At 45.7% G+C, this 24,149-nt stretch overlaps 2 protein-coding genes across 5 annotated transcripts in view; both read right to left on the reverse strand.

The window, feature by feature from the left end:
* The window catches only part of LOC136782850 (uncharacterized), a 199,166-nt gene extending 180,164 nt beyond the window's left edge, over positions 1–19,002 (reverse strand). For both annotated transcript variants that reach the window (XM_066742547.1, XM_066742548.1), the window contains exons 1-2: positions 17,480–19,002; positions 9,808–10,159 (exon numbers count right to left, since the gene is read on the reverse strand). In XM_066742547.1, coding sequence (XP_066598644.1) covers positions 9,808–9,819 — 12 coding nt within the window. In that variant the 5' untranslated portion in view covers positions 9,820–10,159; positions 17,480–19,002. The remainder of the gene's footprint in view (positions 1–9,807; positions 10,160–17,479) is intronic.
* Positions 19,003–19,735: 733 nt separating this feature from the next.
* On the reverse strand, positions 19,736–23,958 carry LOC136782849 (fatty acyl-CoA reductase wat-like). Of its 3 annotated transcripts, none has more exons than XM_066742546.1 (9): positions 23,868–23,958; positions 22,637–22,823; positions 21,811–21,904; positions 21,470–21,715; positions 21,206–21,351; positions 20,802–21,104; positions 20,376–20,690; positions 20,023–20,280; positions 19,736–19,920 (listed from the first exon to the last, which is right to left on the reverse strand). In XM_066742546.1, the coding sequence occupies exons 2-9, from the start codon at positions 22,819–22,821 to the stop codon at positions 19,806–19,808; spliced, it is 1,662 nt and encodes a 553-aa protein (XP_066598643.1). In that variant the 5' UTR covers positions 22,822–22,823; positions 23,868–23,958; the 3' UTR covers positions 19,736–19,805. The 3 variants fall into 3 exon arrangements, with proteins under 3 accessions (XP_066598643.1, XP_066598641.1, XP_066598642.1); XM_066742544.1 differs by having other exon boundaries at positions 23,837–23,952; XM_066742545.1 differs by lacking the exon at positions 23,868–23,958 and adding an exon at positions 22,908–23,778.
* Positions 23,959–24,149: the final 191 nt, after the last annotated feature.

A 24,149-nucleotide genomic window follows, 5' to 3' on the forward strand; every position in this document is an offset into this window, starting at 1 on the left:
AACGCCCACCTATAATATCTCGGCCCGCTAGACCGTGCACACTCCCAGCTCTGCCTACAATCTCGTCTATCGTTGTCCAATTGCAATAGATACTACACTGTACGGCCTGCACACGTACGAGCTTTATATATACGCAAACGCACACCCGTGAATCTTGCGCGGTGCGATATGATGTAAACGAACGTAATAATGCCTCGGTTGGATGTGGAAAACTCACGTGCAAATCGGGATCGAGATCCCTGAGCTTTGTTGAAATTTCTTAAAATGTATATATATATATATATATATATATATGTGGTCTGTGAGAGGTTTAAAAAACATTTAACGCGAGTCTGTACAGTGACTCATTGTGGCCAACCAATTATAAGCAAACAAATGAGCGTGAGGAGGGGGGAGCATGCATTTATGTATACCAAGTCCATGGAGAAAAATGAGGATTCGAAACGCATCATTTGCTGCGTCGCGAGCGAGGCGTCTCTGCCTCTTTTCTATCGACTCTACGCTCTCTCGCGGGCCAAGTAAGTCAATATTTGCCAGCGTTTTATTCGAACCGAGTGTCTCTTCTCTTGTCAAGGTGCCGGACTCTGTGGAAGAACGTGGGCGGAATAATTTATTCTCGCTCACGAGTCGTCGAAACCGCGCAAATCTTGGTTTTTCGGACGCTTGCAGCAGTAGCAAAATTATACGCCGGATGACAAAGGCTCGCTACGAGAAGGACAGTGTTGGAGACAACGCGTGGCGAAATTCGAAGCGATTTCTTAGAATCGTCGAATGGAGTGGTGGGGGAATTAGGAGAGCGAGAATTCGCGAGGGATATATCGCGTAGAATTTTGCTCGTTGGACCAGGCTAGGTTCTTACTCCTATCAAGGGCTAGAGTACACGAAACGATCGTCGTGTTTAGTCAGCATCGCGTTCTCTCGGCTCGAAGCGACTTCGCGAAGCTTATGGCAGGGAACACCTGCGGCGCGAGGATGCCCACGTACCTATCCAAGTGTCAACGAGCCTGTTACCCAAACAATCTGACACTGCAAACCTTGCGCCATCCTTCCACTTGCTGCTTAAACAAATCCACATACGTTTGAGCAAACAATCGCTCCCATCGATCAATAGCTATAGCCTGCTCCGCCACCACCCAAAGAACTCCTCCTCCACTCGACGAGAAATGGAATTGGCGAGAGGCTAAAATTAGCAAAAGTGCCACAGTTGGAAATTATCCTTCGAGATCGTCTAGACAAGGTGGGTTCGACCGAGCCGAGCCGAGCCGTTTCGAGCTTGTGGAAGGAAAGTGAGGTGACGCTGGAGGAAATAACCAGAGGGATGTAGGAGGCGAGTGCAGTACTTGGTAGTGTAGAGCTGGCCCATAGACACTCGTTGATTGCGAAAGAACCGCAGCAAACTGGCGCCGGACATCGTTCGGTTGCTCGTAAAATCTGGCGACGCTATAATTTTGCCCTTATGACGCTCAGAGATTAAATCCTTCTTTATCGATATTGCCTTTCGAGTGCGAAAGGTCAGGCGCCTCAGGATATCAATTATTACGTCGTAACAATTAGACGGAAAATGCGAACCAATTAATCCCTTTCTACATTCGCATCTCCATCCCCCCCCCCCTCCCACCCTCTTCTACTGCTCGTGCTTTATCGTTCATTTTATGTACACTCTTAAAACTCCTTAATAAAGATCTTCGCGCTCCGAGCGTTGCGGAGAGTCGAGTGGAGCTTTTGCGCAACACGCGACTAAATTTATCATTGTTTCGTGTATATATACGTATATACGGTGCATCGTCAAGTTGCTCCTCTCTCATAAACTCTTTTTCAACAAAGTACGACTCGATCGGCTTCACGCTGCGAGCGAGGCTCGCGTCCCACACCCGCTCGTAATATCAGCAGAAAAAGCATCGTCGACGCACCACGGCGACATATCGGTCAAACATGCGAAGCTCCTTATTAAAATTAATTAAATCAACAATCATAACTATACTCCTGCAGCCGTTTCTCCTCTTAATATATTTGAAATTTACACGTTGCCCGCTAAAACGACTGTATATATACACCGGAGTGCGTGCACCACAACCGACCAATTTTAATTATCGCGACTCACGCGTTCGGATAGTTTAGTGTAACGAGCGGCGAAAGTGGGCCGTCCCGAAAGCAATTTAAATAAAAAATTTTCACGCAACCCAAACGCTCATGAAATATATTTAACGCCGAGAAGAAGGTGGTGAAAATACGAGTGGAGATTCGGGCGGATGACGACTATAAAGGAGGATTTGAATGGCGGAAAAACAAGAAAAAGACTTAAGAAGCGAGTTTGCTCGAAATTGATCGTTTAGCGATGTTCGAAGCTGGAATTTTTCCAGTGCATTATTACCGCGAGATGTATTATAATTGCTCGCTTGCGATTTGTCAGGTTTTTGGTATAGAGTAGCACACGTGTGTACCGGAGATGGAGGTGTGCAAGGGGAAAGATGAATCGGGTCCATAGCTCGAGATAGTCGAGAACGAACGGGGTTCCCGTTGATTGGCCGGTTGCTGCTTTCTCGACTACAAATAGTCCGGACACCGGACAGACATTCAGGTATGCGAGAATGCTATCGCAATCCTGGCGGATTAATACGTCAGGAGCAACGGAACGGAACGGAGCCGTACGACTTTCTCAAATTCATTCTCGTTAGATTTAGCTTTACAGTGGCGGTTTACACGGAGCTTATATCATTCTTCGGATGTTCGTTTGCGGATGCATTGAAGCAGAGTTCGGTGTCTATAAAACTAGTACTCGATCCCGTCGCGGGAGCTTGGCACAAGCAAGAATAATTATTAATTAACGTAGCACGTGGATATATATATATATATAGAAGGAGGACCTTGACCATCGGGAGTTTCCACGAAGAAGCCACGCTCTTCCCTTCCATCTTCCGCTACTTCCGGTCAAACCGACCTCGTAATATATGGAATTATCGCGATAGAAAATGATCACGGAGCGATAAAATATTTACGACGAGATAAAACGAAGCGATGGGCTCGTTTAAGGCCAGTGATTTTCGCCCGTGGTTTTTCTTTTATTGGTGCGCGCACCGGTGGCACGACTACCTCGTCCCATTTGTCCGTTTCGGGCGACGCTCCACGGAAGAAATCTTTCCGGTTTTGGTGGTATAACCGGTTTCCCTCCTTTTTTCGTTCTTGCTCGGTTGGCCCCACCCGCGGATGGGATGCAGCAGGACCGCGGAAGCACGAGATTTCTTTGCGCGACTCGTTCGCACCGAAACGTCCAATCGGAAGCTCGTATTCGGAACTCCCCCCCCCCCCGTCCTCCTACTCTTTCAATTTATTCCCATCAATTTTTACCTTATTGCTTCGGAGCTTCCGAAAATTTTTCCACTCCACCCTCCAACAGAAAACACCAACTCCTAGCTTTATATATATATATATAGAGGAGCATCCGCCGACCATAACCTCAAAGCGATTCGAGTCCATAAAGAAATAGCGATAAGCCAAATGTTGGTCGACAGGTTTTATCAAGGAATTGGGCAATACGAGGATCGAGCGAGTGGATGTTCCATTGGAAGGAAGGATCATCACGGTTTTACGAGAAGCTTCGATGTGGGCGCCATGTTTATCGGCAATATCTGTCGATAACACGGCCACTTAGGAAGATGGCTCGTTCGGAAAATCATTCGACTCGCTTGTAACAACGGAATATCGAGCGAGCTCTGAATTTATTAACCCTGGAGCTTCGTCGAGGATCTTAGAACCGGTGTATGTATGTATGAGGTGGGACGTAGCAGTGGTATAGTAGTAGTGCAGGGATCACAGTTTGCGCTTCTTCGGAGGATACCTCGGATGAGCCGCGCTCGGTGGGAGAAGCGACGACGCCGCGCGTGACTGAATTGCCGGTCGCCAAACGTCTCCTGCTCCTCCTCATATATATATATATATATATATATATATACAGTGTGCCTCGCGAACTATACAATGTAGGGAGGAGAAACGTGCTCGAGGCGAGGTCGAGGCTCCTTCGGCGTTTTACGAGGAAGCGAGCGAGCGAGCTCCGAATGTGTTATTTATCGCGGATATTCCTATACGTAATGTGCACGCTTACGGCCCGAAAAACCGAGCGGTATACACAGCGATGACTCAGCGAGTCCAGTCGTAAAAGTTCGCGACGCTTAAAACTGCCGCAGAAAATTCTCAGCTTGCAGCGAAGAGTAACCCGGGACACGCCTGTCTGTCCCGTGTGTGCCGATTTTTCTCTCCTTGGACCGTCACGAGGCACGCCGGACCCAGAAGAAGAAGATGAAGAGAGGGAATGGCGAAATAACGAATGTGCGGTGCTTAATACGAAAAGCAGTTCTTCCATCGAGAGGCGCGATAATAAAAATGACGCTGGCCATATCTGTCGAGAGAAACGACTAGAAGCGGGGGGGGGTGGGGGGGGGGGACCGTTCTGTAAATTCAATTCGAAGCCTTAACTGGTGGCGAATGCTGCCGCGCGAAAACTCTTTGTCCACGACTCTCTCGGAGTGAATAAAAGAATTCGCCACCTCTTTAACGCTCCGCTAATTTATATATCCAACAAACCCCCCCCCCCCCCCCTCCATAGACTTTCACGCCCAACGCGAGATTAACGCGTCGTAAATCAAACGCGAATTCGAAGCTTTGACAGATTGCGCCTTTTATGCTTGAAAAATGGGAACGAAACGTTCCAACGAATCACGGTATTTAAAGAGGAAAGGGAGCGGAGTGTAATTGAGCTAGCTGGTTCGCTAGTGCTGCATATATATATATATATATATATATATATATAGTGTGTTTGCTCTCGCGGTCTACGCAGCGGGCATCAACGCGAAGAAAACTGGGATCGGGTCGTATATTATCGACGATAAAATCTTATTACACCCTGGCGGAGAGTGGTCGGTGATATGCTGACAATTTTGTAGCCTATTATAGAGCGCTTTCGCAAGCGCGTCGAAGGCGAGAAAATTCTATTCGATTATCGCCCGTCATATCCTTCTAACTTGTCTGTCAGTTTCAGGCCGCCCTTTGCGCTACTTATATATATATATGTATCCTACGCTAGCTTCCACACCGACTCTATTCTTGTGTAATTACCACCACACGCGAGCCTATATCTCGCACTCACACATCCACCACCTTCCGCGCCTTATATATATATATATATATATGGCTACGTCGATAGAAACGTCGAAAAATCATTAGCCAATTACCCATCGATCCGTTTCTTACACACACACAAGTCTCACATTTTTATCATTTTATCGCCACGCAATTACGAATATTTCCATCTTTCCTTTCAATGCGCAATTTTCAAAGCGAGCGCGAGCTTTGCGTTATGTTCACCCACGCAACGCGCGCGTTTCGGAGAACGCTCGTAACGATTATTGGCTCGTTCAATTGAAAGGAATAAAATCTTCGAGCCAGTCCAGCACGATACGTATATATATATATATATATATATGACGTTTTGCTACTCGATGTACGGGGAAACAATTAAGCTTACAACTTAATTCGAGAGGAACGAGAGGATAATCTTTTTCCTCTCCGTTTTCGAGGAATAACATGGAGGGAATTCGACACGCGTCTTTTGCTCACGCGGACGTTGAAATAATATCGCTGCGCGCTCGCGTCCGGGTTTACTTATGGAAAGTACGAGACGTGGTAGTGAAGGGCGAGGGGGGGGGGGGGGGGGATTTCGATGGAGCCCGTGATGCAAAACAAATGACGCTCGCCGTATCATTTCCGGCAAAGGGCATGCATCACTTTCTCGAATGACCGGGAGCGACGGATCTGATGAATCGTGGCAAGGACTCGCTTCATTTTTCACGTCTCGTACCAGCCGGCTCCTTGTGTTTTTTAGCCCCCCCCCCCCCCTCAACCCCCTCTGCCGCATCTGCAGCGCGGTGCACATCCCGCGTTGCGAGAAACAAGGACGCGTCGCGCCACTTTTTATGTAATCGAAGAAACACTGGAGCCACGGCGCGGCCACGTCCCGGAAGCCTCGTACTTAATAGAGTCTTTTCATTAAATTACACGATTCTGCGATTCACGTCGCTCCTATGTCTATCTCTGCGAATGGGTTTTTTCCGTAAAATTAAAATAGTCACTCCTCTCTTAGTTTCGAATGTAATCTTAGGACCTATCCTTTAATCTGAAGTAAGAATATATATATATATATATGTAATTGTGGGTTTTTTTTTTTCACTGATTATACGAAATCATTCTAAAATTAAGATGAATCGCAGAATCATTCGGGGTAAGAGTAAACAGTGGCTGAATCTGTGGTTCGAGAGAATAGGATCCAAATTTATATTTATGATATTTTGTTAATAATCGAGTGTACAGTTAATTGACCACGTGATATATATAACTGTACTGTATATATTGATTTATGAAATACATCTGATGCAAATATTGAAATTGAAGGCTTAATTAATAAAGTTTTGCTACGAGCGAAAGCATGCTGTTCCCGATTTATATTAATTGACGAATAATGATAAATTATTATAACATTCCTTTTGTATAGTTTTTCTAATATTTATTAGTGTTGAAAAAAAGAAAAAATTTTTCTATTTTTTTAACTCCTTCAAAAGCAGCATCGTTACATTGTGATGCAGTAATTATAATCTTCAGTATTTTCTATGTTTCTAATTCATTTTGACAGTTACTGTGTACAACTACTTTTTAGACTCTAAGGTATTCAAGTTAAACAAGTTTTGCAAAAGGTTGCGTTAGTTGATAATGGAAATTCTTGATAGAAAAAAATAAAAGCAGAAGATGGTAGAGACGTTCCAAATTAAAGTGTTAGTTTCTTTATTTTCTTTTCAACAGAGTTAGTTTTTAATTCTACTCTTAAACTCTTCTCAGCTGTAAGTAAATTGTGCTAGAAATCCTCAATTTAACTTAAATTACTCGCTATATACTAAATGAACTATTTCGAATTTTGTAATTCTAGTCTCAGAATAGAAATCAGCATCTCAATGAAATCTTTATATGCAATTTTATTGAGATCTATTCAATAGATTTAATGCGACTTTGAAAGGTTTAAACACTGAATTATGTAAAATTTCTGCCTAAACTGTAAGAGTACGCGCGCCTAAATTTGATTCACGTATTGGATACTTTCTTTTATTTCTATCTCATACATATAATATACAGTATTATAGTATTCTCAATAATTCTGTCGATGGTACGAAACTGTACTAAAATGTCAGAAAGGACCAACATACTCTATAGTTCCTGGTATTTGGGGTCTGACATTGAAAATGTTCATATTTATCTTTGTAACTATATATGAGGGGAGATGCTCGAATCTTTTACTAAACTTCTCTAAATGCAAATAGTAAGGTATAGATCTTATGCAAAAAAAGTTGACAACTCTTATACTTACAGAGATAAACGCGTCTTAAAATTCTTACATCTATATTGCAGGACGTATTAAATAACAATGAATAAAATCATCTGGTACAAATTAATTATTACGTTGACTATATATATATATATATATATATATATATCGTAAATGTTCAAACTAATTAAAAAATAGAAAATTCAATATTTCTAAACACGTATATAATAGTTTTACCCCATCAGCTATGTACCCATATCAACACTAATGCAAGATAAGTGTAAAAAAAAAAAAGATTTAAAAAATACTTCCTTTAAAAAATCGTTACATCTTTCTAGGTAAGTGCAATGTAAACAAAAAATCAAATAACCCTTCGATATCATAGTTAAATTAACCTTTCGATAAGAATAATAAAACGCGTATATGTGTATTCTCATGCCCTACATGACTAATCCTTTTTACCTTTGAATTTTTATCTTTACCATTTGTATACTAACGCGAAAAGAAAGCATTCCATTGTTGTCGTAAATTGCAACTATAGTAGAAGAGGAGTAATTTGGCCCATAGTTGCATTTTCACGTTTTACGACGGTCTCGTTAACCCGCGATAATGCTCGCTCGCCTGGCTTACGAACGTTTCAATCAACGAATGAGATTAAACTGGTTTAATTGAATTCAAGCTGAAAACTTGTCTCGCGACAATTACGCGAGTACTCTGTCGTTTATCTCGCAAGCATTTTATTCGAGCGAAAGGAATGAACCCTGTCACGAGACAAATTAGCAATATTGATTAATAATATCAATCGCTATTACAACAGCTCTGATCAGCGTGAATAACTCGTACACATTGTAACCATCATCCAAGCGAGTAATCGATAATATCGATTATGTGCTTACGCGTTGAACATGCTAATTGGAAAACCAGATTACGAATGTAAATTACAGATGCAAATAACGAGCCTTTATAATTATCCCTGTAACGTGCAGCAGTGTCGTTTCTCGAGAAGCCTGTGGTAACCGGAAGTGCATGGACGTCTCGCGATCTCTCGAATCTCCGCGTTTCGTTTATTCAAAGAAATCGGTCGTACAATCGCGACCTGTCAAGGACGCACGGATTTTCGTCTTTCGAGCCACACGAGAAAATTTCTAACATAAAGCAAAGAAACGAGAGAACAACGATAATAAAAGGATGAGAGTTTTTCTGGAGGCGAACGATCGCCGATTCGTCGCGCTGCAGGGAGGGAAGGGCGCGCATGTTTATTGACGTCGTTAATAACTGGCGCTCGTATCTCTTATCGCCGGCCACCAGGACGAATTTAGTTTGGTGGAACGGCGGAGCGAAAAGTCTGCAGCTTGTAAGAGCGGCCCTGGGCGAGATCCGATCGGGGGGCCGCCCGGTCGAAAGAAATTTTGTACAACGTCTGCAATCTCGCCTCATTCGTCACGGGCTGCCAAAGAAAATAGCCGGAAGCTCCGCGCACCACCTACGGTATACGTATATACATACGTCCTTTCGACGAGTACCTCGTATCTTTAATGGCGTCCCGACCGAAATCAAACTCGTCGCGGCTCCTCCATAAATCGCGATGACGCAACGCAACTATATATATATATATATATATAAATATAAAGACGAATGCGTCAAATCTCCTTCCCTTTGCTTCCCGTGAAAAGATATTTGTTCGAAAGAGGTCGACGCGAATGGTAGATACCGGTTTTTCGAGTTTCCCTCGCCCAGCGTTAATTGCTCATTTTCATTCGAACCTGCGCTACCAAAATAATCTATAACTCTGCACCGTCCATTTATATTTCCCAATGCAGTCGCGAGCGAGACTCGAGCCGCTGATTCGACTCTCGACCTTGCACGGTGCATCGATCGTACATACGAGGATTTCAGGAAAAGTCTATAAAGACGAATTAATATTGAAATAGCTGCGGAGGATACGCATAGGTGTGGCTTCCTGTCGAAAATACCTCTCGCTTCTTTTTGCGTCGTAGTAGTTTGTGCATCCAACTGGTTTCTGGCGGAGGTTCCTCGTCTCCCTCCTCCCAACAGCCGCATCCTCGTGATTACGAGCGGTCGAAGGTTCGCCAGAGGAGAAGAAGAATCGTAGGAGGCGAAGAGAAAGCTATCGAGGGGCTGTGAAGGACTCAAAGCGAATCACCACACCCTGCCTCGGAGGACCGCAAACGATTATTGATGCTGCGACACGGTTGACCCTCGAACCCTGTATATATAGCTACGCCATGTCCCCTCCGGTACTTGGCCTTGCAGCCGGTACCAAAATTCAATCGGATACCGATCCGAAAATACACGAAGAACATACGCGTTCTCGCAATTCTGTATGTTTATCCTCGTGGATCCTCGGAGACACCTGTATACTCTCCTATATATATATAATACTAATTTCCATAACGCGTTATTAATGAATTCAAATCACTCACCATGAAAACCATGAACCTTGATTGCAGGTTGGCGCTCCCGATGTAAGTCAGCGTTTCCAACCACTGAACCCCCAGGCTCCTCCCCTTCCTCCTGGATCGTCCAATTTTCGATGCTCCGCACCGGATAAAGCGAACCGGGGTCACCACAGATCTATGAAGGAACGTGCGTCAAACTGTTAACGCTGACACTCTCATTTTCTGCCGAGCACAAGCGCGCGCATCTACGAATTTAACTAGCTAACGATTATCCTTATTGTAAATTGAAATTGGCTATTGACGACAGGCACTCGCTGTCTACTGGCATCTTCGTTGGCATACTGGCATGAATACTGGCCCGTTCGGTTTGGAACACCTGGAACACACAGACGATATATTTATTTCACTTATATATATATATATACCTCGCGTGTTTTCAACGTTAAAAAACAACCATGAGTGAAATTTTCAGAAAAGGTTATAGGGACACACAATGGGGTTTAACGGGGGGGGGGGGGGGGTGCAGATACGGTCCCGGGATGCACACGGTATTTATTTACATCATTCGATCCGTCGCGCTGTAATCGATTATCTCTAATGGCCGAGAAATAGAGTTGCGCGCTAGGTATATAGATATATATATAGCTATAGCCTCGCTGCTCCCGGGATTCTTGCTACCGCATATCGTGCTATTCCGCGATTACCCGGAGCAAGCCCTTTCATCCTAATTACCGAAGCTTCTTCATTGATTATACCCGACCACCCCGAGATCTCCCAAACTCCCATTAATAGTCCAATTAATAAACGAATCACCTCTATTTCGATAATTGGCATCGTTCGTGCATCGTGATCCATCATGGAGCACGGGGAATGAGAATTAGATTTTGTGCGAGGTGTATGGTTAAAAGAGGAGGGGGGAGGGGGGAGGGGCACCTAAGTCGTACCAAAGAAAAAGAAGATAAATTCTGTTTGGAAGGAGAGTCTAGCGAAGAAAGTATTTATGCAAATAATGGAAGGCAAGAACGTTTACGACCGCACGGACGTATAAACTCGTAATGGGGGAGTTTTAATAGAACGTGCCGCGGAAAAGTTGTACGACCGCAAAATCGACTTTCAACCGCAGCCTGAGTTACGTGAATGAACTCGAAGGGTTAAAGGTAACCATTCGCACGTTGGAGAGCAGCGTGGAAAATCGACGATTAATTTTTAAATAAATAATTACACGCGTGAATCGTCCTGTTCCTCCAGCTGGCACTCTATATATATATATATATATATACACACCAGCATGGAATACGCGTAAAACGAGACAAGCGGTAGAAAAGCAGATTGAGAGTCGAGTGACGTCACGAAGCTCGAAAAGTTAGAGGTAGCTGTCTCCACATTGTACACGTTTTATGCAGAGTCCGCGAATGAGAAGGAAACGTGGAATATGGTTACTACATATTACCCTTCGCTAATCGGGTTATTGGCAAGAATACAAATGGCGTAGACACGTGACCGCGGACTTGTCTAACGCGAGCAACGATTTCCACTTTAAGAACGCCGTTACCGAGCCGTGGCACTTGCCTCTTAATTGAAAGGTTACGAAACTGCTCGCGCTCGTGCGCGCGCGCACTCTTTAACAGAATATCACGCTCGTCCTGTGTAGGTATCTCGAAAATAATTATGCGGAGCGACCTATGATGTCGGTGATTCTCCGGCGTAAATGTCACAGCGTTTTATTAGAGAAGAGCTATATAGCACGTGTGGAAGTAGAGTATAATTTAAGGTTACTCGCTGGAGCGATACAAGTGTGTGTGAGTGTGTATAGACACGTATATGCTCGAGTAGTAGTAAAAATTACGTATATATATATATATACATAAGTGAATAGAGCGAGGTTTATCAGGGTGGCTGAACGTTTCGATTTGTAAAATCAACGAGAGTCGCATTATCGTGCGTGCGGTTGTTTAGCACATTCGTATAGCTGACTCGATTCGGTTCAGTTCGGTTTGCTTCGGTCCTGCTCGGCTCGTCTACCGAGCGGTCTGTTCTATCTCGCGTAGCTGGCTCGCTACACGCTTCCATAGCTTTATGAATGAAGCAGCACGCGTGCGCGACCACTGGAACGAACCGACCGACCGAGCCAGTAGCGAAAGTGACCTGTACTATTCGCTATGCGAGCCGCTAGACTCACTCGTCTATAATCCGTCCCACCCAGTCTAATAGCTATATATCTATCCCCGTACGTATATATGGCATTAGCCTGCACGAGTACCGACGAATGCTCGCAGAGCTACGATCCGCTTCGTCTTGCATGCATGGTTCAAGAGGGAGAGACGAAAAAAAGTCTGCAAAAAATATCTGTCGAAGATTACGATCGGCGAGGAGAGTCGTCGTCGCGTCTGCGGTAATCGCAGGGTTCTCTCGCTCGGAGGGATACTCGTTCCATGCGATCCTGAAGAGCGCGCGCGCGCGGTGTTCGTTCGACGAGCCCCGAACGCGTCGCAGAGCTGCAATAACGTTATATGCAGCATTCCTTCGAATACGAGTCGATTGCGAATGAATCGCGTCGCGCGAAGAAGCCAGGTTAGATAAGACCGCTACATCACACGCGGATCCCTGGATCTGCGTGAGAAATCCAACGCGCTTGCCGAGATTTCCTTGTCCGGCCGTCTCTCGCTTCGCCTTCAAACTGTACGGGCCAATTCGTTATGACGGACCGGAAAATTGATCGCGAGACCCTCGTTAGTCGAATCGTACACAGGATTTCGCAGGCAACTTTGAAGTTCCCGCGAGGAGGAAAGAGGCTGATGGTGCGGTGGTTGGAGTCGGTTTAATGAGAGTAATTGCGGGAGAGGTTGGTCCAATCAGGAAACAGGCATTTTAATAACGGCGATGGGCGTTCGAGGGTGACTGCTGCGCCGAGGAGAGAGAGTTGGGTAAAGAGGAGGAGGGGAGGGGGGAGTAGCGCAGGGTATTGAACGGTAGCCGTCAACGTGCGATCCCATTAGCCCGCATTGTATGCTAATGAGCGGTTGTCGCCTGTGATCAGGGCTTATATCGCGTTATATCGCCGATGACGGCTCTCGACGCGAGACGCGATAACTTCCAAACGCTCTCCCTCTCCCCTCTCCCCTTCCCCAAGCCCTCTTCCAACCGACAATGCATTTCTAATCTTTCAACATCGATCCTCCAACTGACCATCAATTACAACCATACGTTTCTCAATAAATTTCTGACCTCCTTCCAAAAGCCATAAATTTTCGCTTCTCAATTATCTCTATTATCCGGCGACACGCTACAACCATTCCACACGGATCAAGCGGAAGTATCAAAGCTCCAGTCCCGATTGCCGAGTATTTTTCCTCGGCAGGCAACAACGTCCCTCGCACTTCCACGTTGCGTCGTCGAGCCTCATCGCCGCTCATTGCAACTCTCTCTTCGCTCTTATCAGTGGCAAACTCTCCAAAAGCCTTGGGTATTTTTCTTTGTCCCGTTGTGCACTTCTGCGTCATCCTCTTCTCGACTATATATATACGTATAATTGTTAAGGCGATCGACGCACGGAACACTATCCGATAAGAGAGTTTCGGTGGGAACGGTCGACCGATAGAGCGAAGTGTCGACGAAAGTGCGTTTATCTTAATGTAAAACGAGATAAGTCTCTGTAGATACAAGAGAGAGAGAGAGGAGGAAGGCTCGACCACCGGTCTTTACGAGCTGCTCCTGCGACAGATGACACGATGTTACGACCACCGGTTATCGCGAAATTCAACGATAACTCGAATCAATCTCGAGATCGATATTTAATTTTAAAATAAAATTTCACCTCGTATAGTTTGCGTCAACGCAAACTGGACTGGTATAATTAACGACGCGTATCGAAATCTTCAATGTCGTCCGAATGAGAATTATATCAACGTTTCCCAACTATACATATATATATATATATATATATGTATATCCCTGATGCAAGAACGATCTTATCAGTGGTGCAAGCGATGTTTTCGGCTGGACGAGAGAGCAATACCGAGTGCATTGGTAGGGCGTGCATAGCACTGCTTTCAGAGAAAATAGTTCTTGATTTCGCAGTTGACTGGCGTGATTGGCGGAACGAGAGTACCGCTCGGCCGTTGGTTATATTAGTGTTGAAATAAGTCGAGTAACTGAAACGTCTCTTTCCACGCTGCTGCATGTATGTGTGTATAAGCGTGTGTACATACGCAGACGCGGGACAAACCCAGGCGCTTCTACACTGTTTAGGCGCGTTCCTGCTGTGTTTGGTATACCAAGCGATACACAAACACGCGCGCACGTACACGTATGTACGCGAGGCGTTCGTCGACATAATTATGCTACGCGCCGTCAGGTAGATGAAACGATATGCCCCGTGAGATCATTTAAGCGCCTTTCGGACCATAAATAATCCTATTAAATGTGTCACTTGCTGTGTCAACGATCCGACGGTGCACTGCGAAAGGTCTGCCAGTGGAAGGGGGCGAATCCAAACAAGCGGATATCAGAAGCTACGCGTCTCTCCAGCTCGCGCTGCGAAGATTCTCTGCAAATTATTTCAGCCTAGCTGGAACGAGCAATCGAGCCCCGCGACGTATGCTAATCCGCACTTGCTCTTGTCCTTGATACATCCCGCCTCGCAGCCACTTTATCAAAACCCTGCAATAACGCTCTCTCGCCGTGTATTATTTGTCGGACTACACTCTCCTCCGACGCCCGACATATTTGCCGAGGATTTTCTTTCCCCTCGAGGAAAGCTGCTTTCCAATTACCAAACACTCATTTTTAACATTTATCCCTTTAACGTCCACCTAGTCTCTGCCCGCACGATTTTTCCACGTATCTCGCTTCCTTCCAGTCGCACGTCGTTTTGTTTGATTAATCCTGGAGTGCTTCGCCGCGGAAGTTGATTAAGGATTTTTCAAAAGGAAAAAAGGGAAAGTTTGATCTTGAGGTAACTAACAGTTATTCCATAGCTCATCGCCTGGTCGTTCATCGGGACTCTGCCAACTAACGTTGCCTAGCCACTTCATCTTTCTCTTTACACCCCCCCCCCCCTTCTCTTATTTTTTCCGACAGTGTGTAGGTAAACATATGGAAGCGTTGGTTACGAGCTTCGAGCAGTCTGAAGAACTCTACAAACCTTTCGACCGGCTGCAAAAAGTTTCAAAGACTCGATATATCGCGAGGTACAGTTACGCATCGCGCCATTTTTTGAACTTGCGTATATGTGTGTGTATATATATATATGGGTACTCGAGTGGGGGAAGAATCCGAATGCGGGAAAAATTCTGGGAAAACGAGTCTGCTCGGTTTTATCGCGAGAGGAAAACATCCGATGAACCACGGTGTATTTATATGTCTATTTTTTTCACAGAAGAAGAGAGCGCGAACTTTGACACGAAAAAGTTACTATATCTGCGATACGTGCGCTACATCCGGATACATCGGCGTATATACTTTCCGAGTATAGAAAAAGAACGGAGAGCGAGTGAAAATCAGAGAATCGACGCCGGACGAGAGATATTTCCTGGTTTTAGGAAAATTCAGACGTTCGTCATTTTCTCGCTCGAATTGGCTCGATAAAAAAGGAGCGGGTACACAGGGGTGCGCGCGAAGGATACACTTGGATGGACCCAATTTTCCAGATTCGCTTCGATGGAGCTTCGGCGTCGAGTCGATCGTTCTCGAAAGCAACAATTTCGCGCGTGTCACTCGCGAACAAAATAACTGCGAGACCAACTAATAACCTTCCCCCCCCCCCCCTCTAGAGCGCTCGTACAGAGAGATTTCGAGGACGAGGAAGCCTCGCTACTCCTCCTCCGGTGCAGCGCCACCGTCGGTAAACCAAATTAGGAACGTGCGACCGCAAATTAAGACGCGCCGGGTCCCACCTCACCTACACTCGCGCCCACGCCTCTTCCGCATCGCGTCCTCTTGCAAATCCCCCCCCCCCCCTCTCTCTCTCTTTTCCATTTCATTACCATTGTTATTATTATCTCCGTTAGTCAACCATGCCCGCCTTTTCACTTCGCCAGCGTCCATTAAGGAAATGCAAGTTGCGACTTATTATCAAGGAAAACTAGGAAAACCTCGCTACCCACGACCGTCGTGTCCCATATTATTTCCAGATCTCTCGCTCCAAATAATTTCGAGCTTCGGAGGCCATTTCTAGGCTACGGTTTATTTAGACCGATGTAATGCGAAAAATGGCAAGCCATTCTTATTATAATTTTGCACAGGCGAGGGAATTCGTAGAATATAATCCGCAGCGACAACGAGGAACGTTTCGCTGGTGAAACTGCTAAGAAATTAGCCGTTCCGAGTGTACGAGGGTCGTCGATGGAGAATAAACCTCCAGCGATACCTCGAGCCTATTCGATACAAGTTAATTGGCCGCGGAAAAATTTATCGCGCCATATGATGCTATTTTTTATGAGATCGACGAGTTTTGTAAGTTGTTTCTGGCAGGGTTTTTTTTCAGCGGCCTCTGGATCTCCAGCGTTTGGATGAAAAAGCATTTCCTGAAATATTTCGCCGTTAATTTACGCGTCTTCTTTGCGGCAATAAAGCGCCAACGTGAGCGCGTCAAGGTTTTTGCGCTTACCGAGCCTGAATGGTAAGGTGGCACGCGAAGACCCGATAACGAAATCCAGCTGGAATCGGTAGCAGTGACGTCACTCTGTGTCTCTCGCTGCCGAGTGCTCGTCGCGCGTCCTCGTGTTGCGCGATGTAAGTGCATATATGCGTGTCTGCACGCGTGTATACGAGTCGAGTCCCACATACGGGCACTCTGTGTTTATTTATTATCGCTCGCGGTTAGCGACTCCCGACATTATCAATACTCCCATTTACGCTTACTCTTGTTAGTCTCTGTGCGCCGTACACACTCGCTATTTGTTATATTTCTATTTCTCCTCCTCACCCCCCCCCCCCCCTCCCACCCTCCATTCTTCAAAAAACCCAAACTGCTCGCCACTTTTTATAGACAACGGAAAGAGAGCAAAGATTCTCTCGATGGAACAACGCTGAAAATTCGTTAATTCCAACAGGGACGCGCATTTTCCGGTCTTACGTAAATATCGATGATCCATGGATCACGGGATTATCGGGCGAGATCCAAATTCCGAAGTCCTTCGTCATCGCGAGTGATTTAAATTGTTCGCAAATTATCGAATTATATATACATATATATATATATATATATAAATACGTTGAAGAGGGAAGGGATGGGAGGAATTTGTAGCGAAAAGTTTTAATTGGGTCTCGAGTAGTAAAAATGGTAATTTTGCGAAGCGATTCAAGGCTAGCTTATATAGCCAGCGATAAGCCGTACTGACTCGTCGTTGCATTCCTGCGCGACGGAGTGGAGGTGAGGTAAGGGGAACGGTGGAGGAGGACTGTAGATAGAAACCAAAGATCGATAGAGGTTCGTCGACTCGGCGACTGACCGCGCTTGCACGCCGGAAAACCTACCTCAACTTTTCCTCAAAAGCAGAAAACATCGCGAATACCCTCCACACACGCACCGGTCGCACTCGAGACGCTGACGAGTGCTATTAGTTAAATAAAAAAAACTCCATTTTCTTGCCGCGAGATAACGAAGGACGTTTCGATGAGTGACGAACGATAATAGAGTTTCGCCGCAACATTGATATGTAGAGAGAGACTCGAGGGATTATTGGTCGATACTCACCAAAGTGTTTTAAAGTGTTTTATCGAGAAGCCCTTGGAAAAGTCGACTTTGTCTCAACTCGTGCGCTAATCCGAGCAATGGCGCCGATGTCATTGTCTATCACAGTTTTCGCGTGCACGGGAAAATCACCCTGGCAATCATTGCGCCAGCTGGCGTGTAGCTAACGACCATAGGCACTGCACCACAAATCACTCTGAATAATCCCGCATATAGGCGCGCGCGCGCGCGCGGTCCTTACCGACCTCGAGAGACAGCCATAAGTCATACGCGATGTATATAGGCACAGCGAGACGATTGTCAGAATTTATTGGCAAAGGCCGCGAACTCTGAGAAGGCCAGCGTAAAACTAGAAATTCGTTCATCACCGAGATATCGAGAAGCCCGGCGTTCACTCTCGAGCGGTCCCTCGCTGACGGAAGCCTGTGCGTGAAAACCACGTCTCGTTCCGAGCACTCTACACCCTCCGACCGACGTCGCAGTTCGCACGTCGAGAGCAGTCAATTTCGAGTTCGCGCGCGACACGCGAATACCGCACGGACAGTACGTACATACCACGGTATATGGAAGCTCGCGCGCGCACAAAATTTCCCAAAGTCACACTCTCGATCTTTCCTCCAGGAACGCGCGCGCGACACTCACGGATATCGCTGATCCGATCGGCGAAGGGACGCACTCGCGAGACGATTCGTCGGACGCTTCCCTCGTCCTCACAGAAATGCGACTTTCGCTCGAAATCGCAGACTCGCGTCCTCGAGGAAAAATTGTCCTTCGTTCGGCTCGCACCGGAAGTGCGGGATGAGGGAATCGAGAGATTGGCAGGGAGGGGAGAGGCGGGGGGGTGTTTCCGCGCGGGGGAGGTGAGGAAGTTGGACGAGCGAGCTGTCCGGTCGGTGTTTTCAGCGCGGAGTAGCAAACACGACGACGCCGACGACGACGCGTTTGCATGGAGTTGCGTCGAGGAGGCCGGTCGGAGGCCGACTGGCGACGCTCGAAGATACTGCCTCGGCAACGATCAGCTGATCGCCACGCTCGCGGCTGCTATGGAAACCAGTCGATGGGCACCTTGCCAGTGCTACGCGCGGCGCGGATCACCGCCAAGTTTTTGCTTCTCTCCGGACTTTGCCTTCTTCTTCCTCGCGGCTACCGTCGTCGACTGCCTTCTCGCTCGCTCCCCGAATCCCTCCGTCCACATGTGTACGCGCGGCTGACACTCACCCAGATACACGCGCACCTCGGGATCCTCACCGATGGCGAAACTCGGCCCGAGGATCGACCCTTTATTCCTACCTCGACCTCCGCGATGTTTCTCTGTTTTATTCTACGTTGATCAGAGTCTTTTTCTCCTGGCGAATGTTTTGCGGTCGGGGGAGGTTTGGTCTAGAGGGGAGGGGGGAGGGGGATAAAGCGCGCGTGCAGGTCCCGTGGGACTCTGCTCACCAGAACGACTGTTGCAGCGACGGGACGAGACGAGGCGAGAGGGGGATACGAGCTGCGAGCCTGCTGCGAGCAACGAGAGAGTACGCCATCCGATCGTGTCGGCAGCCGAGCGTGCACTGCCTCTTCGTTCGGCTTGCTTCGCGAGCGAAGTAGACGGTGTACTGTGTGTTAGCGACTGTATACAGTCAGTAGTGTAGCTCTCTGTATAGCGGCTCTCTTCTCTTCTCTTCTCTCTCTCTCTCTCTCTCTCTCTCTGGTTCCTCGAGCCGCTCGAGCCTCGAGCTCGATTCCAACTCCACACTCCACACTCCACTCGACTCTTGCTTTGCTCGTTCGTTCAGCACAGCAGTAGTAGGAGGAGGTGAGCGCCGTGGCCCGCGAGTTCGGTCTCGGTCTGACTCGACTCGACTCGGCTCGGCTCGGCTCGGCCCGCCGCGCCGCCACTGCGCTCCTCGCTCCTGCCTGCCTGCCTGTGTTGGCACTGTCTACCTACCTACCTATCTAACTTACCTCTCTTCCTACCCCGACCCCCACCACCCAACTCCCTCTATTCTCGCTTCCTTGCCTCTTTTATACACATGTATGTACGTACGTACCCGGCTGAACGCAGCCAACTCTTTCTCCTTGTCCTGCCCCCCCCCCCCCTCCCCTTCCCCGCAACTAAACGCACCTCGCGAAAATTCTCCCTTTCCGAAATAACCCTCGACTTTCCTCGCATCAACGTCAAAATGTTTGTTCGCTCTTACAGAGCATATATATATATATATATATATATATATATATACATTTGTTATAATAAACCAAATTAAAGCTGTAATGTAGCGTAAACGTAAAAAATAATTTATTGCGAGCTCTCTCATAATTGCTTACATACATTGTAAAATTAAAATTACAATTCTAGGTACGACGAAAACACTGACCACAAGAAACGAAGGAAAGAGACGAAAGCCCAGAGCAGAAGGAGGAAGAAGATCGTGAGTAGAGTCTTGTGTGCTACTTCCAATCTGAAAAGGAGAATGTGAAGAGTTACGAAGAAGAAGAAGAAGAAGAAGGGTGAAATTGGGAAAGCAGTCGTGCCGAGAGGACACCGATGCATGGTCTCTCACCTCTGAAATTTAGTGCGTCCTTTCTTAACAGTCGTCAGTGGATCCTTGATGAGGAATATTCGAAGACCCCTGACGTGGAAGTAAAAGTATTCGCTCCAGTCGAGATTGGTCAGATTGAAATTGTACAGGATTCGATCGGTCGGACCGATCCTCTCCCACAACTTCAACACATTGTCGTTGTTGAAGCGCCACTGCTGCGTCGAAAAGTACGAAATGACGTCACTGAATTTGTGTATTTTTCTGTACGCAGTCCACAGCCTGCAACGAAGGTCGGAGATAAGCTAGGGTATTTTCCAGCTTGGATAAACAACAGGAATAAATATATATATATATATATATATATATTCACGCACATCGGTTTACGTCCGGTCAAGAAAGCCAGAGTGTCGACAATAGCGGCGGGTAGAAAGTGCAGAAGTATCACGCAAATCATATGAACGTATCTGTTTTTGTTCAACATAAACATATAGTACCAGAGAACCGACTCACTGGGTACCTCCCATCCATAGACTTCATTAAACTTCATAAATTGACCCCACGTAATGGGCTTTTGATTGCAGGATACGCTGTTATAAATTGGAATTTCTTGAGTATTTACTTGTTCGATCGATCCTTTCTCTTCCTCCTTCGTCTCCCCGCTGAAATTTCGTACGCTCGCTGGAATTTTGCTGAAGAAGAAAAAAGTGGGAAATAGAGAGATTTTTCGGGACAATCGATAGAGAGCGCGCGGTAGGTATGATCGTGCGTGCGATGCTTATAAATGGAAAAGGGACATTTACTGGTTGGTGGCAGTGTCCCACGCAGCCACGACGATGTTCGAGGTGACATAATCCGCCGGGATTATGTCGGCGATTTTGTTACTATCACAGTGTAGAGTGCGGAGCAGTCCAATCCCCGCGCCAACCACCACTCCCGTAGGCCCGTAAAGATTGTTGATCCATCCGCGAATCGGCTCCTTCGCGGTCGCTATTACGATCGATGGTCGCACGATGCAGGTTGGAATTCCAGTCGAGTATTGGCGCACCGTATCCTCCGCGACTGCCTTTGTGTACGCGTAGGTATTGGGAAATTTATCGATCAACCTGCAAAAGCACGGACAGTCTCGTTGGTCGCATCGATCGAGCCTCGGGAGTCGTCGTCTCTGAAGAGGAGGACGCGCGATTGATAACAATAATATACTCACGTGGATTGCATCTTCGCGAGTTTATCGTCATCGAGAATATCGAGCAGGGTGAGTAGCTTGTCGGTCTCGATCGGTGGCGGGTAGAATTTTTCCTCGATGTACTTGTAGATGCAGTGGGAGAAGGCTGTCGATATGTGAACGAAGACCTGAAAAATGACGGTCGAAGAGGCTTTTGCAATTTTATCGATCGTCGATCGCACGTGGGAACTAGGATTATAATTGGTATTGCGCATATATATATATATATATATATATATATATTACCTTGAGATTGGGCATTTCTCTGGCGAAGAGGAGTAAGAGTTTCGTCCCTCTGACATTGATGCTCGTGGCCAGTCGCACGGATTCGTCGAAGCGCACAGTCGCGGCTCCGTGAAAGATAACAGTCGTATTTAGCAGCAGCTTTCTGTGCTCCGCGGACAGATCCAAATCTTCGGCTCCGGTATCAGCCTCGATCATTATAATTTTCTCGGCAAAGCGCGGTCGCTCCTTCTTGAGCCTGTCGTAAATCTGGAAGGCGTCAAATGAACGATTAAATCTCGATCGCTCGCTACCTTTCGATACGTGTTCGTAATATATATGTATGTGTGCCCGCGAGTACTCACCGCATCCTCAAAGTGCTCCTTAAACCTCTCCTCCGTGCTCTTTCCCTTTTTCGGCCTCAGAAACATATACAGCACTCCGATATTCGGGCAACATCTATGAATATTCAAACATCTTACCGAAATCTCTCTATACGAGACCCTGTGTAGCTCGATGACTCGACGAATGTTAATTTTCTGACGGAATTTAAATGACCTTCTTACAATTTCATAATTAAGCGCATGTATAATACAGCAGCGAAGAACGCGTAAGAGCAGATTCCGAAGCGAGCGCCAGATGGCAGGGTGAAATTGACCTTAGTTAAAAATTCGTGAAAAAAAGAATGGCAGAAGAATCGATCGTAGCGATTTTTAAGGACGGGGTTTAAAGTTCCTTCGTTAGAGATTCAATAGTCATTTGGAGGAATGAACTGATGGCATTAATATTTACATCGTAGACCGCCCGTGCAAAAAGAAACAATGGTATTGACTTTTCACCTTATTTATGAGAAAAGATAGAGCGTCCCGGGCACGAGGCGATCGATCGATCGTTGCCGCTTGGCGCCCGCTCTCTTTAAATATCTTCCTGTTTTTCACAGTGCGTTTCCTCTATATACATCCGTTTCCCACTCCGTACCATATAGGATTCCACCCGCTCTCTATCGCAAAGCTGCGTCGAAATGCTAATTTTGTTTGATGTCGCCGGGACACCGTTTAACTTTATCGCGTTAGCGAGCCAATGTTAAATATACCTTGTTTAAGGAAGCTAATGCGAAATATACTCTTTTTTCCACATACTTCATCCTACGTATACCTCCATATATATATATATATATATACCTATACTTACCTCAGCAATTTTTCAATAAGAAGTTTACCCATGAATCCCGAGCCTCCCGTCACAAGGACATTCTGATCAGTGAAGAACTTGGTAATCTCGCTGGATTCTGTAAGATCCTCCAGAGGAGAATCCTCCGTCATGTCCAGCATTTCCTTTAGATACGTGTCGCTCTTATGTTCATCCGTTACCGTCATTGCTAAAAAACACATCAAAATTTCTTCGCTATATCTATTCTCAGTCAATTATATTTTTGCCATAGAAATACAATAAAGAGCATTACAACGTGGTAGTGCGTTTGTATATAATATCCATTCCTTTTCCTATACACGCGTATGCTTCGATTCGACTCGACTACAAATGTAGATATTTGTTAAACTCTGAAACTGTATCGGGAGATACCATTTCATGCATGCTATCCTTTCAAATCCAAATAGAGAAGAGTTTCCAAAGAGTCACACATGCAAACAATTAATATCTCGCTTATAGAGTTATGGAGGTGAAACGATTCTTTCAACGTCCACCAACTATGGCGAATTCAAGTATACACTTTATTATGTGGTAAATGAACGGTTCACAGGCATACATTTGCAAAACTTGCTACGTTCGTTATAACTAATTTATAGTAAAATGCTAATAAAAGTGTCACATTACGATTTACTTATATTTTATGAAAGTTGGGAGCGGTAAATGCGAGCGTTATAACTTATTGTTATTCAAATATGCAAATCTCATTTGATATAAAATTACTGCATCACGCGTTATTTACTTCTCGCATTATAAAGCATCTTGAAATTGTAGATTTAACAAATTTGGAATTGTGCACTTGGGATGTTCATTTTTAGAAGTAGACGAATCCCTCGAAACACGCAGAAAAATACATGTAGTATCAAATCGCGGTACAATGAAAATTGCCGAGCGTAAAAAAAATTCTCTTAATTTCTTAATGTTTACGCTAAGGATTATTGATTTATTTGTCCAGTAATGCCCTCTCAGTCGACTCACTAGATTGACGTTCATTTGTTCATCTAAAAGATCCGAATGAAAGTCATTGAATCATGGACAACGTTGACGTTAACACGACGAATGAAAATAATCAAACTATTTGTAAAACACTTGCAGATACTCTTAAATGGAGGCAAGGTAAACGAGAATGCTATTCGGATTTTAGAATTAATCGGATAAACGCATCGTCATGATTTTTGAACTCACTGATTACTGTGATAACAGCTCCGACACACACCTCAGTTTTTTGAATCCCGAACGAAGTGAACGCGAAGACCGACAGACTTCGACTGTAAGATATTCCGGCTTACAGAAACGGGTAATATGCTCTGCCTTATGTTTATTATACAGCGGAAATTTGATCATCAAATTGTTGAATTAACATAAAGATCGTAAATTACAAATTCGAAGTGATTCACCGAAAGAAGGGAAAGACCTACGAAATTTATATTTAAGGTTTCAGATTAGCTCTCACAACCAATACCCTTTTTATCCCTTTACCTGCACATCTCTCTCAACC

This window comes from Prorops nasuta, unplaced genomic scaffold (genome assembly GCF_024137725.1).
Source record: "Prorops nasuta isolate Cenicafe-Biocafe unplaced genomic scaffold, Cenicafe_Pnas_1.2 PNAS00030, whole genome shotgun sequence".
Classification (NCBI taxonomy): Eukaryota; Metazoa; Arthropoda; class Insecta; order Hymenoptera; family Bethylidae; genus Prorops; species Prorops nasuta.